The 13,716-nt window shown below is 45.1% G+C and overlaps 1 protein-coding gene across 1 annotated transcript; it reads right to left on the bottom strand.

Moving 5' to 3' along the window:
- Positions 1-1,157: 1,157 nt before the first annotated feature.
- On the bottom strand, positions 1,158-12,779 carry LOC149305956 (transcription factor E2F4-like). The gene is made up of 10 exons (XM_089539575.1): positions 12,562-12,779; positions 10,715-10,824; positions 9,798-9,955; positions 9,416-9,463; positions 7,611-7,672; positions 6,181-6,463; positions 4,964-5,155; positions 4,416-4,463; positions 3,461-3,505; positions 1,158-3,161 (listed from the first exon to the last, which is right to left on the bottom strand). The coding sequence occupies exons 1-10, from the start codon at positions 12,688-12,690 to the stop codon at positions 3,046-3,048; spliced, it is 1,191 nt and encodes a 396-aa protein (XP_089395701.1). The 5' UTR covers positions 12,691-12,779; the 3' UTR covers positions 1,158-3,045.
- Positions 12,780-13,716: the final 937 nt, after the last annotated feature.

The following is a 13,716-nucleotide window of genomic DNA, read 5'->3' as shown; positions in this document are numbered from 1 at the left end:
CTCCAAATCCCAGCATGCAACAGGAGGCACACAGAGCTTTTAAGGTAGACTACCAGCACAGTAAAAGCATACAGCAGCACTCTCTTCAGTAATAGATGGTAATTAGGATTTATAAAAGCCCCGGTGGCGCAGTGGTCAAATGCCTGCGCTGCAGCCACTCAGTCACAAGCCACAAGGTTGCGAGTTCGATACCAGCCAAGGGCTCAGGGCTGGCTCAGTCTTGCATGCTTCTGAGGTTGCTAAAATGAGTGTCCAGCTTATTTGGGGGCAATTAGCTGACGCTTTGTAAACCGCTTAGGGAGTGCTTAAGTGCACTAATAAAGTGGTATAGAAATGTACTTGCTATTGCTGTAAGGGACATTAGTACAAAAAGCATTCCTAATATGGTGCATGGTGTGAAACGGCGGGAGGAAGGAGGGCAATGGAGGTTGTTTTAAGCAGAGCATCTCTCACAATCCCTGAGCATGGCTGTGGGTCTTCTCCAATGGGATTCCCTTCTGGTATGTTGGACTGTAACTCCCAGCCTTGCAAAAGCAAACCTCCTGTGGACAAATCTTGCCAAGAAAAGCCCACTAAAGGCTCACTTGAGAGTCACCATACACTGGAAACAACCTGGAGGCACACAACAAAAATATATATGCGTGCCACAATTACCCACAAGAAGCACACACAACACTCGCCTCTTAGGATGCCTATATGCTTCTCATGCAGTCACTACTTTCAGCCCAGCTAGAGACCAAATGACCGATCAGCACTGTCTGCCAAAGTTAATTCTATGCCACCCATGCAATTCCCCAGCAACACCTGGAGAGCCACACAAGCCTCACTCCTGTAGTAAACAGAGAAAAGCTGCTATTTATACAAAAATGACAGCTAGTAACTTAGGAGCACTTTTCAAGTTTGACCCCAAACGTTTAAAAATAGGAATTTAGCAATCCCCAAGAGAATATGCAATGCAGATATGGCTTGTGAATTTACCCATCTGACATTTTCAAACAGATATAGCCTAACCCTGGATGGAAAGAAGACACTTTTTAAAAAGGGAAAGCAGAAGAGCCACTCCAGGAGGTGCTACAGTCAAATCCCTTCATTTGGCGTTTCAAAGGCTGCCACAAAGGCATGACACGTCTTGTTCCAACAGGCTGACAGGAGACAGCTTTGAAAAGGTTCCTGTTTATTCACTCAGAAAAAAAAAACTGTACAAATATTACAGTCAAGTCTCTGTTGCTGCAAAAAAGTATAAAAATAATCTTCATATATGAATCAAAACTCATTTTCCCCCCATTGTACATTTCCTCTATGTGTCTTTTCCAGGAAGTCATCTAAGAGAGGGTAAGAAGTCGACACAAAGGTGAGGGAAAGATTGGATGCTGAACAGGAGTTCTCCCAATCAAACACACATATATACACACATACACACACCCCAACCAGGGAGCTGGCACACAGGAGCAGGTGGGAAAGACTTCTACTTTCCTAAAGGCATCTTGCCATCCTAGAGGGAATGGGAAGAAACTGCAGGTGTCAAGTGCCACCTGGAGGAACCAAAGGAGCAGAAGTGGAGCTATGACTCCCACAGCCCACCTTTGGCCATACAGGCTGGGGCTCATGGGACTTGTCGACCAAAACACCAAGAGGCCAAAGGTTACTAAACCCTGAAACTAAAGTAGACCTTGCCAGCTCCAACTGGTTCTCACTGGCCATGTGCTCATTAGAAGATAAGCATTCCTTGTTTATGTGGCTGGCTTAGACTTGGCAGCTCATGCAAAGCTATTTGCATTGCTAAGCACACTTGTCACAATGAAACTGGGCTTTCACCAAAGCAGCAAAGTTTAGAATTGGGATACAGGGTGGCTTGCAATTCAGCCCCAGCCCTTCCTAGCTCATGATGGAGTTAAGAAGCATCTGGGCTATACAGTGTGCAAAGGCAAAAGCCAATCAAGTCCATGTAAAGTGTCAGCATCTGGTAAATACACAAGTGCAGACCATGAGGCATATGGATAGAGCTGTCAAGAATTTAAGAAGTGCAAAGGAGGTGCAATGGCGGTGGTGCACCCTTCCCCAGATCAAGGACCAGAAAAGAATGGCTGGGTGGCAGAGGAAGGGTAAAAAAACACTTGATAGTGGAAAACAAAGATGACATGTCAAGGGTAAGCTCTGGAGGCATGTTCACTTGCACAAACTGGCAACCTAATGTAATCAGCAATTTAACAAAAGAACCTGTGGTGCCTGTGCATTGAAAAAATCTCACTGCCAGCATCTAATTTCAAAAGGGCTACCCAATCGCAGCTTCATCTACTCACAAAAGTCCCTCTCATCATGAAGGACAATTCGGAGCCTCACAGCACAGCAGATCATCCCACAGGAACCTTCTCTGGCTGATACAGTGACATAGCTGGCATTTGGGGCAATCCATTTCTTGATCCTGACTCTTGAGAGGAAAGTGACGGTGCAAAACTGGCACTTGTTTCATTAGTTTTTGTTTGTTTTTAACTACAATGCTAGAATAGAGCAGATGAAAAGCCTTTGGCCTGCACAATCATTGTACTTCAGGATACACAAAGGAGACTGAGACTTGAAATGTCATTTCCCCTATGCACCTCTCAGGCTGAATTGGCCCAGTACTTTTGCTTGCCCTTGCCCCAAAGCATCCAGCTCTGGTGTTATAAAGAGATACAAAGTGCCTCCAAGCAGTGCATTGAAGCCCAAGCAGGCCTGAAGACCCAAGGAAGCACTTTTGCTGTTCAGGAAGTTTCAACAACAGGCCTCTGGGAAGGAGGCCCCAGGATCCAGTGACAGGACAACTAGGATAGAGGACGTGGCTTATGCAACATGGGAAGGAGAGAGCTGGAGCTGAAGGCAGCCAGTTTGGAAATCCATCCCTCTTTGTCTTGAAGTCTCAGGCCTGCAGCAGGTCAGTGTGCCTCTTAAGCACAAGCAAAAAAGGAATCCTAAAAATGGAGGGACGTGTTTGTTTTCTCCAAAGACAGGGTGGCTTTTTAAAAGGAAAAACACAGTACTTCAAAGTATTCAACCAAACACCAGGAATCAGAGGTTGAGGATAGGCACGTCAAAGAGGTCACACACCCCTTCACTCTCATCCAGGTTGTAGATGTAGTCATGGTCGCCAGGTGGTGGGGAGAGACGGAGCAAAGGAGCAAACACTGTTGAACAAGAAAAGTTTACCATTAGTACATCCCTGAAATTAAACTAAAACAAAACCAATAAAAATGTGTAGCAGAGGCATGGGTTTCACCTGCGACCTTAAGAAGAATAAAAAACCATGTTGAAAGTGGGGCAGTGATACTAGCTGCACCCACTTCCTGCCATGTCTGTACCCAAGCGTGTATTAGCCTATTCAGTTAAGTTACAGTTTAACTGGAGCACATTTCATCTTAGTTTTTTAGTCTTATCTTTCACCTACTTGTCTCCATCCCAAAAGTGGCAAAAATTGTAGCCTTACCTTCAGAAGACATCAGTTCTTCCAGCAGCTCAGAACTCATGCATTCTGTGAAAAGGAGAAAGAACTGCATTGTGCATGTGTGCACGCACAAACCCACACAGATTTTGGCTCCCCAGGTAGGATCCTTGTTTCCAGTCCAGAACATCACCCTTTCCCTCTCACTCTGCTCCATGTCTCAATTCTCTCTTCAAACAAATTGGTCTTCTCCAACATGCTTATCATCACTAACCCTTACAAGCATGACTAGTGGCCAGTAGTCCAACTGGCCTGACGGGTGCCTGGTTGGGGATGGCTGGTGTAAGCCTAATTCATATCCAGATGCCTTGACTACATACAAACAACTGAGCAATTTTGAAAGGATGAAATTCTTATATAATAACCATCAGAAAGGAACAGTGGATTTAGGCCAGGTCTGATCCACTTGGTAGCAGCTGCTTTCTCCCCTGGTATTTTGCAAATTGGAGTAATAGAAATGGACTGAACCCCAACAGCTGGCAGACGAAAAAGTATCTTGACTAGTCAATACAGACCTCTTCTCTAAAAATGCTTGGCTACTCCATAGCCACATTCTGAAAAAGGCTCAAAAAGAGAGAACAGAAAACTAGGGCAACTGCTTATGAAGCAATGCTGGCCTGAACACAATATATAATATAATGAAAGACAAACAGATAGACACAGACAGCCTTGATTCAGCCAAGCAGTCTCAGCACCACAATATGAAATAACTAGTTTTGATTGTTATTCCATATATAACCAGAAGGATGGGCACTTTACTACAACAGGATTGCTGTCTTAGACCACCAAATATCAATGGCTTCTGCTTGAATACCAGAGTCCTAGACTCCTGAACACATGGGAGACAATAGGAAGATCAAGCAAATCCTGGCCTCTGTATACTCAAGGGTGCAAAAGATAAAAGAAAAGAGAATTCTGCTAACAGGCTTTAGTAACACACCTTTGCCTGGTTCAAACATCTCTGAAAGCTCTTTAGGAAGTTCCAGTACTGAAAAAGAAAAAGAATTAGTTTTCATGCTGCCCAAAGACCTCCTGAAATAGTGCCATCAATATGCTTCATTCTCACCTACCTGGCTAATCCGCCTGGATAATTCTGTTCCCCTGATCCACCAAACATCAGAACTGGCAAGAAACCACATTTTCTAACTAATTCAACTACAAATGTTTCTGAAACTAAGGTACTCAACACACTGCAGAAATAATCCAGTTTGAGATGCTTTAAGTGCCCTGGCTCAGTGCTAGGGAATTCTGGGAACTGTACTTTTGTGAGACATTCAGCTTTCTCTGTCAGAGAGCTCTCAAAACTACAGTTCCCAGAATTCCCTAGCACTGAGCCAGGGCAGTTACACAGGTCTGAAACTGAATTATTTTTGCAGTGTGTTTTGGACCACAGTCAAGAATTGTGGGAGATGTAGTCCAAAAAGGGAACTTACCCAAAACTCTAACTAAAATCACCAACCCCAAAATCAACAATGTAAGAATACTCACTTTCTGTAGGGTCTGGTTTGATCGGCTCAAACGAGGTAGAGGGACTAGGCAGGACAGAACTACTGTCCAGCAAGGCAGAGGACTGGAGGGGCTGTGTGTCTAGCCCAGCAGGAGGGCTGGTTGGTGCCATCGAGGGGGTGAGTGGGTCCAACTCCCCACTGCTTTTGGATTCTGCTATTGAGATGCCACTTTCTGTGGAGGAAAGGGTCAGAGACAGAAAACCTCAGGGCAGTGACTCACAGTCATGAGTACACAGTTGCATTAATGAACATCTGAACTCTTTTGGCCTTGTAAATAAATCCACAAAACCCACAACAAGCACCTGTAACCTAGGGGAAATAAACCTCCTGTGAAAATTACTAGGAAGCACCTCTTACTCCAGGGTACCCCACAGTTTAAAAGCCTGACTTCTATCATCCTCTCAACTTCTAGCGTTGTTAAAACAGCAGTTCTTCATCCCTCAAAATAACTTCTGCAGTTTTTGTTTGTTTGCCAAAAGACTTGCTTCACATACTCTCTACACAAGTGATGAGGAATGTGGGGCCTTCCATGGGTTGTCAGACTGGGGCTCCCATCATCCCACACCAGTGGCTAGGACTGATGGAAGCTGCAGTCTAGAAACATGTTCCCTCACTCCTGCTCTATACCTTATTACTACATACCAATTTGATCTGGTTATCACTGAAATGGTCTATCTGAGGTTGGGCTGTAAATCCCAAATTGCAGAATGCTCTGCCTTAGAAAAGAATGAAATTCTCTTGCACATGGACAGTAGTGTGTTAGGGATACAACTAGGCTGGAAAGGATGATTCCTTTCTTTGTGGAAGCAACATTTTGGTATGAAAGGGAATCATATAAGCTGTCCCCACACCTTTCAGATTATTACTATAAATTGATGTGTGAGTCAAGGGCAGGTTTGGGGCCAAATAAATCAAATGATCCATCGATAAATCAAGGTTAAAGCACAGGGCCACATAACAAACAAATCTTTTCATCTCCTTTGAAAAATACATAAGGAAACATATTTAGGAAGAGCTAAATGGGAGAAGGTCTGTTTATCTGAGGGGTTACAATGAGGGAGGGGTGTAAATGGCATTGCTGATCTTAAAATGTCCATTTCTATACAAATACAGATATGGAATGCAGCTCTCCCCTAATTCAGCAAGTTAGCTAATATGGAGAGGTTACTAAGAAGGAGGACTTCCACTCAGACTCACCTGTGGCACAGGTTGTTTTCAGGGCAGCACAGATGTGGTCTTGTGTGCTGCTGGGTACAGGTGCAGATGGTTGTGTACGGCTGGGAACAGACGCCTCTCGGGAGTGGGCAATGGGTGGCCTCTTAGAAGGTGTGACCGTCTGACACTGAATAAGATCTTCAGGGGGAGGGACAGGAAGCACCACTGGAGGAGAACTCCATGCATCTTTATTGACTAGCAAAACATCAATTGGACCACTTGTACTTTTCAAATGGATCTGGTATTTCTTCTGGCCATTTAAGCCCTGCAAATAGTCAAGCAAGACAGAGGCTGCTACAAAGAACATAAGAACCATGCTTCATCAAGCCAAAGGCTTGTGAAGTCCACTTTTTTCTGTTTACATAGCAGGCAACCAAATGCCTATGGGAAGCCTGCCAGGAGGACTTAAACAATGCATTCATGCTTGTAAAGCTGTCCCCTCTCCATTTACAATTTCCCTCTTTTCAAAACCCCAGCCCCCTCCCTGCTTCCCCAACCCAGCGATTTGTCAAGATCTAGCCAAATACTCCCAATTCTAGCTCACTTTATGACTGAAGTTGATCTATGAAGTTGAACAATACTGTCTATTCTGAGTGAAAACATCTGCCCACACTTTCAGATAGAGGTTTCCCTCAGCTTTAAGCAAGGAAATTTTAACTAAAGGTGCAGTGGAAGGGGACTGACTTGCAAAATATTGTATTTCACTAAGCTAACCAAAGCCTTGAAAACTTACTTGTCTGAACTACAATTCATAAAGACATAACTTCTCCAGGCTTTGCATAAACACACAACCTGAGGAACACAGCAGCCTACCTTATGCAAGTTTATAAAATTACCTTTAGACTGTCTGCATGTGTTTATGAAACATAGATGAATTTTATGTTGACTTTGGTCCCATCTACAAGATAGCTCATCATGTACTTATATGCAAACACACATATTCAATTTTTTTTAAATTCAAAATACCTCTGATCCCAAACATTTTGGATAAGAGAGACTCAATCTGGCTAAGTATAAATAACTGGGTGTTGGGAACATTCTCTCTCTAAGTTTTATGTAATTGTTTGTGAAAAGTAATGACAAAACAAGCCAGCTGGGATAAACCATGTTAAACTCTCCCCAGAATGTTTAAAGTCATGGTTGCATTGCTTTAGGTCAAGCAGAGACACTTAGAAGTCATGAGATTTATCTCAGTCAGGTACAGAATCTTTGGCTCTCCAGATATTTTGGCTTATATGTCTCACCAGCCTCAACCAGCATGGTAAGGCACTGTGGTATTTGTAGTCTGAAACATCCAAAGGGTCAAAGGTTCCTTCCACCTTGGAAAAAATAGCAAGAGCCAAAAACATCCAGAAGGCCTCTGTAATTTTCAAGCACCCCTCTTTGCAATGCTAACCATGTATGCTACCTACCTCAGGGACAGGAACTTCTAACTGAGTGCCTGATGGGGCTCGAATGGCTAGTAGTGTGTCACCTGAAACAAGAGACCAAAAACAGCATTTACTGTTCTGAATGAGGTTCAGAAAGGGAGCATGTGACATTCATTCTCCTTTGTACCCCAACCTGATCAATACACTTTCATTCTCTAATGGCCTATAAGATCATTTTTAGGACATCCTGCCTAACAGATCTCCCATACTTGCCTGACGTTCCCAGCCAGAGAAGGCATTCAATTGTTTATTTAAAGGGTGCTTCTTTCTTGGGAGGGTAGGCCACTTTGGCCACATTGTTTTTTGTGGGTTTTTCGGGCTAGGTGGCCAAGTTCTAGAAGAGTTTATTCCTTACGTTTCGCGAGCATCTGTGGCTGGCTTCTTCAGATGCTGGCGAAACGTCAGGAATAAACTCTTCTAGAACATGGCCACATAGCCCGAAAAACTCACAAAAAACTATGGATGTCGGCCATGAAAGCCTTCGACTTCACTTTGGCCACATATTTTATTATTATCCCATCTTTTTCTTGGTTTTTTTGTTGTTGTATGCCTTCAAGTTATTTCTGACTTATGGTGACACTATTACAGGGGTTTTGTGGCAATAATTGTTCAGAGTGGATTTGCCATGATCTTCCTCTGAAGCTGAGTGTCTGATTTCCCCAAGGTCACCAAGTGGTTCCCATAGCTGGAGGGGATCTGAAGCCTGGTCCCCCAGAGTCCAACTCCAATGTTCAAACCATTACACCATACTGCCTGTCAGGCAGCCATCCGCCTGGGAAAGAGGTTTAGAAGGATACATCCATCCCCCCCTTTCAGCCCTTTTCCCGGATGGATTGGTGCCTGGGCAAGACATTCACCCTGAAAAGGTATGGGGAGCTAGTTAAAGGGATGGGAGAATGGAGGAAGAAGAGGAGTGCAAGTGCCTGCTTCTCTTCCCCCACCCACCCACCCCTCCCTTTAACTGGCTACCGTGCGGGGGAAGCTGGTCATCATTTTTCACATTAGCGAGGATCTTGCACCCCTAACCTCCGTGAATGGGGAGGGCTGAGTGTACAACTAAAACCTATTTGATACAAAGTTTTTTTAAAAACCTAACCAATTGCATTAAAAACCCTAAGTTAAAACAAATACAAATTATAACATACTAAAAAGATGCAACATAACACATCCTTCAAAAGACCTTTCTACCACAGTAAGTTAAGAGCCAAAAGTCTGCATAAATAAAAAGGTCTTTGTTTCCAGGGACCATACCAAGATATTACATTGTTTGAAGCAAGCATGGGTTTAAGACCTGGAAGGCAGCATTAACCCAAAGGTCCAAAAGGAAGGCCAGTGTCACTCTAACAAATCTAGCGATCTTCAAGGACTGTGAAGCCATTGGAGGTTCTAAAGCAGCTTTCTCCAGTCTAGTGCCTTCCAAATATTGCTGGACTGCCAACCACACTCAGAATGACTAGTGATCAGGGATGACTTGAACTGCAGTCCAAAATACCTGAAAAGTACCAGAGTGACTAAACCCATCCTAGGGATTTCATCACAAAGGGTTATAAAATAACATGAAATGAATGCTCAGGAATTGGGAGGAAACAGTATTACACATTTTCTGTCTAAACATACATATACACTGAACTCTCTTTTATATGCAGCCTACTAAGAAGAAGAAGAAAAAGGGTATTATATTCTGGAAAACCTGAATAATTTCCAGAAGAGGATGCCAGGCAGATTGGAAGAAAGGATGTCAGCAAACAAGAAGGAACTCAAACTAAAACAAGCCACTTCATTCTCACCTGGGAAGCATTTGCAGAGGTCCTCATCAGTTACGTAGGCTAATGTTCCTGGAGTTAAGGGAAAAGCCAGCTGGATCCAAAAAGCAACAAATCCATTCATTCAAAGAAGGGACACTTTTAAGAAGCTAGGACAATTGCAAGCAATGAAAACCAATAGTTTATTATCAGTCTTTACCACTTTGTTTTTACCACTTTACGTGTTGGTTAACATTCCCTGCTCTCACAGTGAATTGGTATTTTAAAATATATAAGTGATATGAGGCTGTTTCAAAACTCACGTATTTGTTTTGAAAGCTGATGGTTCAGTTAAAAAAGATATTTTAAGACTCAAAGCAAAAGAGGGGAAGGGTAAAGCATCAGGGCATACTCAAAGGATATTGGCTGTTCTGCACATCGTCTGTAACGTTTTTTATGCTTTGTTGCACCCACATCTTCTGCTGCTCCAACTCCCTCTCCCGCTGCTCCAGATCCTCAATCTCTGCCTTCAGCTCAATCAGCTTGTGGGCAATCTCACGGGTGTTGCAGCCAGGGCCTACACCTCTGAAAGGAGGAAATATCAGGATACATGGGAACCAGAAAGAAGAATCAGCTGGGCTGTCTCTTTCACAATATATCAAGGCAGCATGAATGGGTCAGAGATATTCAGCCCTCTTCAATACATACCCTCCCTGATACCCAGTAGTATTCAGTCACAAGGAAAGCAAATCCTCTGCTCTTTGCTTTCAGGTCCAAATGTAATGCCCTGTCTCTATCTAACTCAATGATCACACTTCATGGATGAAACCAGAGCTTATTGGAAAGGTCAGCACAAAAGCACATCCTTTGTGCCAGATTTGAATTAACAAGCTACATTTCACTTCTATAATCCTCTTGGACATTCCTCCCTCCTCCCATCCACATTTTTTCCCACAGTATGACCTTGGTTCACACACAACACTCCGTCACAGGTGCTCACTCCTTCTTCACACACCCAAACTCCACAGCACAGCTAAGCAAGCCTAACTTTATCATGACAGAGAGCTATGGAGGCGACTCTGACACCAAAACCCTCCAGAAAGAAGTCAGTGGTATGGATGCCCTTGAACAAATAGGAGCACAGCATGGCCAGTGGGAGTCCTAAAACAAAGCTGGTAAATATGATACAACTTCAGTATCAACAACAAGTTCCACCTGTGTTAAGTCCAGATGATGGATGCATCAGGCACAAGACCCAACTGTGCAATTGCTACTAATTGCATTATTATGTACAGAACCTTATTTCAGAACTTCTGCCCATTTCCTAGAAAAAACACCACTCACTTCCACTGAATACTGTTCTTGGACTTCTTCTCAATCAGCCCAATGCCTTCAAGCACATTCGTAATGTCATAAATACGCCGCTTCTGCCGCACAGCAAGGGTATCTGCTGCCTGTGTAAAGAGCACACATATTACTACAAAAGCAGCATTAAGCCAACCAGTATACATAACATTAGTTTTACCGCAAAGCAACAAAGCAAAAAAGCTACCTCTAACCATTTTGATCACTTCATGAGCCCCTCCAAATGCTACTAGGCCATATTTTTTGTGGGTTTTTCGGGCTATGTGGCCATGTTCTTGAAGAGTTTGTTCCTGACATTTCGCCAGCATCTGTGGCTGGCCTCTTCAGAGAAGATGCAACGCAATGGTGTTCTCTGGCGAAACGTCAGGAATAAACTCTTCTAGAACATGGCCACATAGCCCAAAAAACCTACAAAAACCTATGGATGCTGGCCATGAAAGCCTTCGGCTTCACAAGATACTGGTTTCTATAATAAAATTCTCAAACTGTAATCCTCTGTATACTTACCTGGGAGTAAGCTCCACTGAACACAGCTGAACTTGCTTAGTAAACATCCCCAAGACTCCCCTGTTAATCCACCTACAATCCCCTGAATCATGAGGCCAGCAACCATATCCAGCCCAACCTGCCTACTATCGTTTAGTTCAGAAACAAATCCCTCAGATGGCCATGCAAACAACAGGGCCATGCTGGTGGGTGTTGTAGTCCGGTGCATCTGGAGGGCAGCAGGCAGGTTGAATAATGCTGACATAAGCAGCCATGTGGGGATCCGGTATCACTTTGGCGGCGCCTCGCTAAAAAACAGCCTGTGGTTCAAAGTCTCAGGAGCTTCTTCCTGCTGTGAATTTCCTACGTTTGGCCTGGGTAGAAAGCATGGCAGGGGAGTTGGACTGGATGGCCTTTGTGGTCTCTTCCAACTCTATGATTCTATGGGAATTGTTTGCCAATGGAAAAAGTGGGTTTTCTTTTCCCCTGCATTGCAGCCCAAGAAAGCAAAGGCCAGCTCAAGGAAAGGTTAAGACCTCATGCAGTCTTTTTTCACGCAGTAGTAATGCAGCAGCCCTGACAACAGCTGCAATTATGTCTTTGGCCCACAAAAAGGTTGCACCTTCAGTTATGCTGCATGCAGGCAACTGATTCATGGCTCTATGAGGAGGCCATGCAAAGCACATGGCTACCTGCCATGCAAACTGGGGATCATGCTTCCAAACTGCCCTCTTTTCCCAACTCAACACGGTGAGGTTCCCCATCAGGACCTCATTTTGGTGGGATGAAAGGAGGGCCGAGCGAGAAGCTGGAGGACAAAGGAAGGGCTGGGGAGAAGGCAGGACCTAGGAAGCAAAGCCTTTGGGGCTGGTTGGCTCAGGGAGGAGAGGGAAAAGGAGACTCTTCCTCTGCAAAGAGATGGATGGTTGAGACAGACAGGCCAAGACTGGGGTCCCAAACACATGGCAGAAATAATCCAGTTTGAGACTGCTTTAACTGTCCTGCCTTAAGGCTAGGGGCTTCTGGGAACTGTAGTTCTGTGAGACATTGAGTCTACTATGCCAGAAAGAGCTCTGGTGCCACAATGAACTACAGTTCCCAGGATTCCCTAGCACTGAGCCAGGGCAGTTAAAACTGTCCCAAATTAAGATTATTTCTGCAGTGTGTTTTGGATCTGAGGCCGCTTTAACTGCCCTGGGCTCAATGCTAGGGAATCCTGGGAACTGTAGTTCTGTGAGACATTGAGAGCCTTCTGTCAGAAAGAGCCCTGGTGCCACCATAGACTACAACTCCCAGAATCCCCCAGCTCCCCTGCAGAGGGCCTTCCCTCCTTCCCTCACCAGCTTGAGGTCGAGCACGCCGTCCTTGGCCTCCTGCAGCAGCGAGACGAACTTGGTGGTCAGGAGGCCCAGGCTCTTCTCGTGGCGGCTGGGGGCGCCCCCCGGGGGCTGCGGCCCGGACTCCGCCATCCGCCCGGATCAGGCGCCCCGACGCCGGCGCTGCTTCTCCTGCTGCAGCTGCTGCTGGTGCGGCGGCCTCCCCTGCGCGCCCGCTCGTCCCGACACCGCTTCCGGCCGCCGCGGGGCACGACGGGAGGAGGGGCAGGCGCCATCTTGGGAAGGGAAATGAAGGGACTATGAGCCGCCCTCTTGGGCCAAGCCCCGCCCACCTCGCCTCGAAGGGAAACTACTCGAGCCTAGGCGCCCCGCTCTGCTAGGCCCAAAAGGGGATTCAGTCACTCCTGAGGGAAGTTGGGGAGCAAAGCTTCGCTCAGGCTGCATCCACACTGCAGCAGACATAGTTATAGACACCACTTTGGTCCAAAACACACTGCAGGGATAAGCGTTTGAGGCTGCTTTGACTGCCCCTAGCTCAGTGCTAGGGGATTCTGGGAATTGTAGTGTATTGTGGCAGCAGGGCTCTTTGACAGAAAAGGCTCAATGTCTCACAGAATTACTGTTCCCAAAATTCCCTAGCATTGAGCCCAGAGCAGTTAAAGCAGCAGCCTGAGCCAAAACACACTGCAGAAATAATCCACTCTGAGAGCGCTTTAACTGCCCCTGGCTCATTGCTAAGGGATTCTGGGAATTGTAGTGTATTGTGAAACCAGAGCTCTTTCTGATAGAGAAGGCTCAATGTCTCACAAAAGTACAGTTCCCATGATTCCCTAGCATTGAGCCAGGCCCAGGCAGGGAAAGAGGTCTCAGAGCCAAAACACACTGCAGAAATAACCCAGTTTGAGACCTCTTTAACTGCCCTGGCTCAGTGCTAGGGAATCCTGGGAACTGTAGTGTACGGTGGCCCCAGAGCTGTCTGAGATAAATACTTTTTTTCTCTACCTGAACTATTCGGCAGCTAGATTCAGATATAGCTTTTATGCATATATAGATGAAAAACATTAGTAAACTTTTGTTTGAACTACAAGCTACTTGTGTTGTGGTTTTTGCAGTCAGCCTCAATTCTTAGGGAGGTATAATTGGACAAAGACACATTTA

The sequence above is a fragment of the Sceloporus occidentalis genome, unplaced genomic scaffold, assembly GCF_023333645.1.
Source record: "Sceloporus occidentalis isolate IW3139 unplaced genomic scaffold, rSceOcc1.0.p SCAF_10, whole genome shotgun sequence".
Lineage (NCBI taxonomy): Eukaryota > Metazoa > Chordata > Lepidosauria > Squamata > Phrynosomatidae > Sceloporus > Sceloporus occidentalis.
Note: the sequence above shows the minus strand (reverse complement) of the source record. Positions and strands in the feature narration are given on the sequence as shown.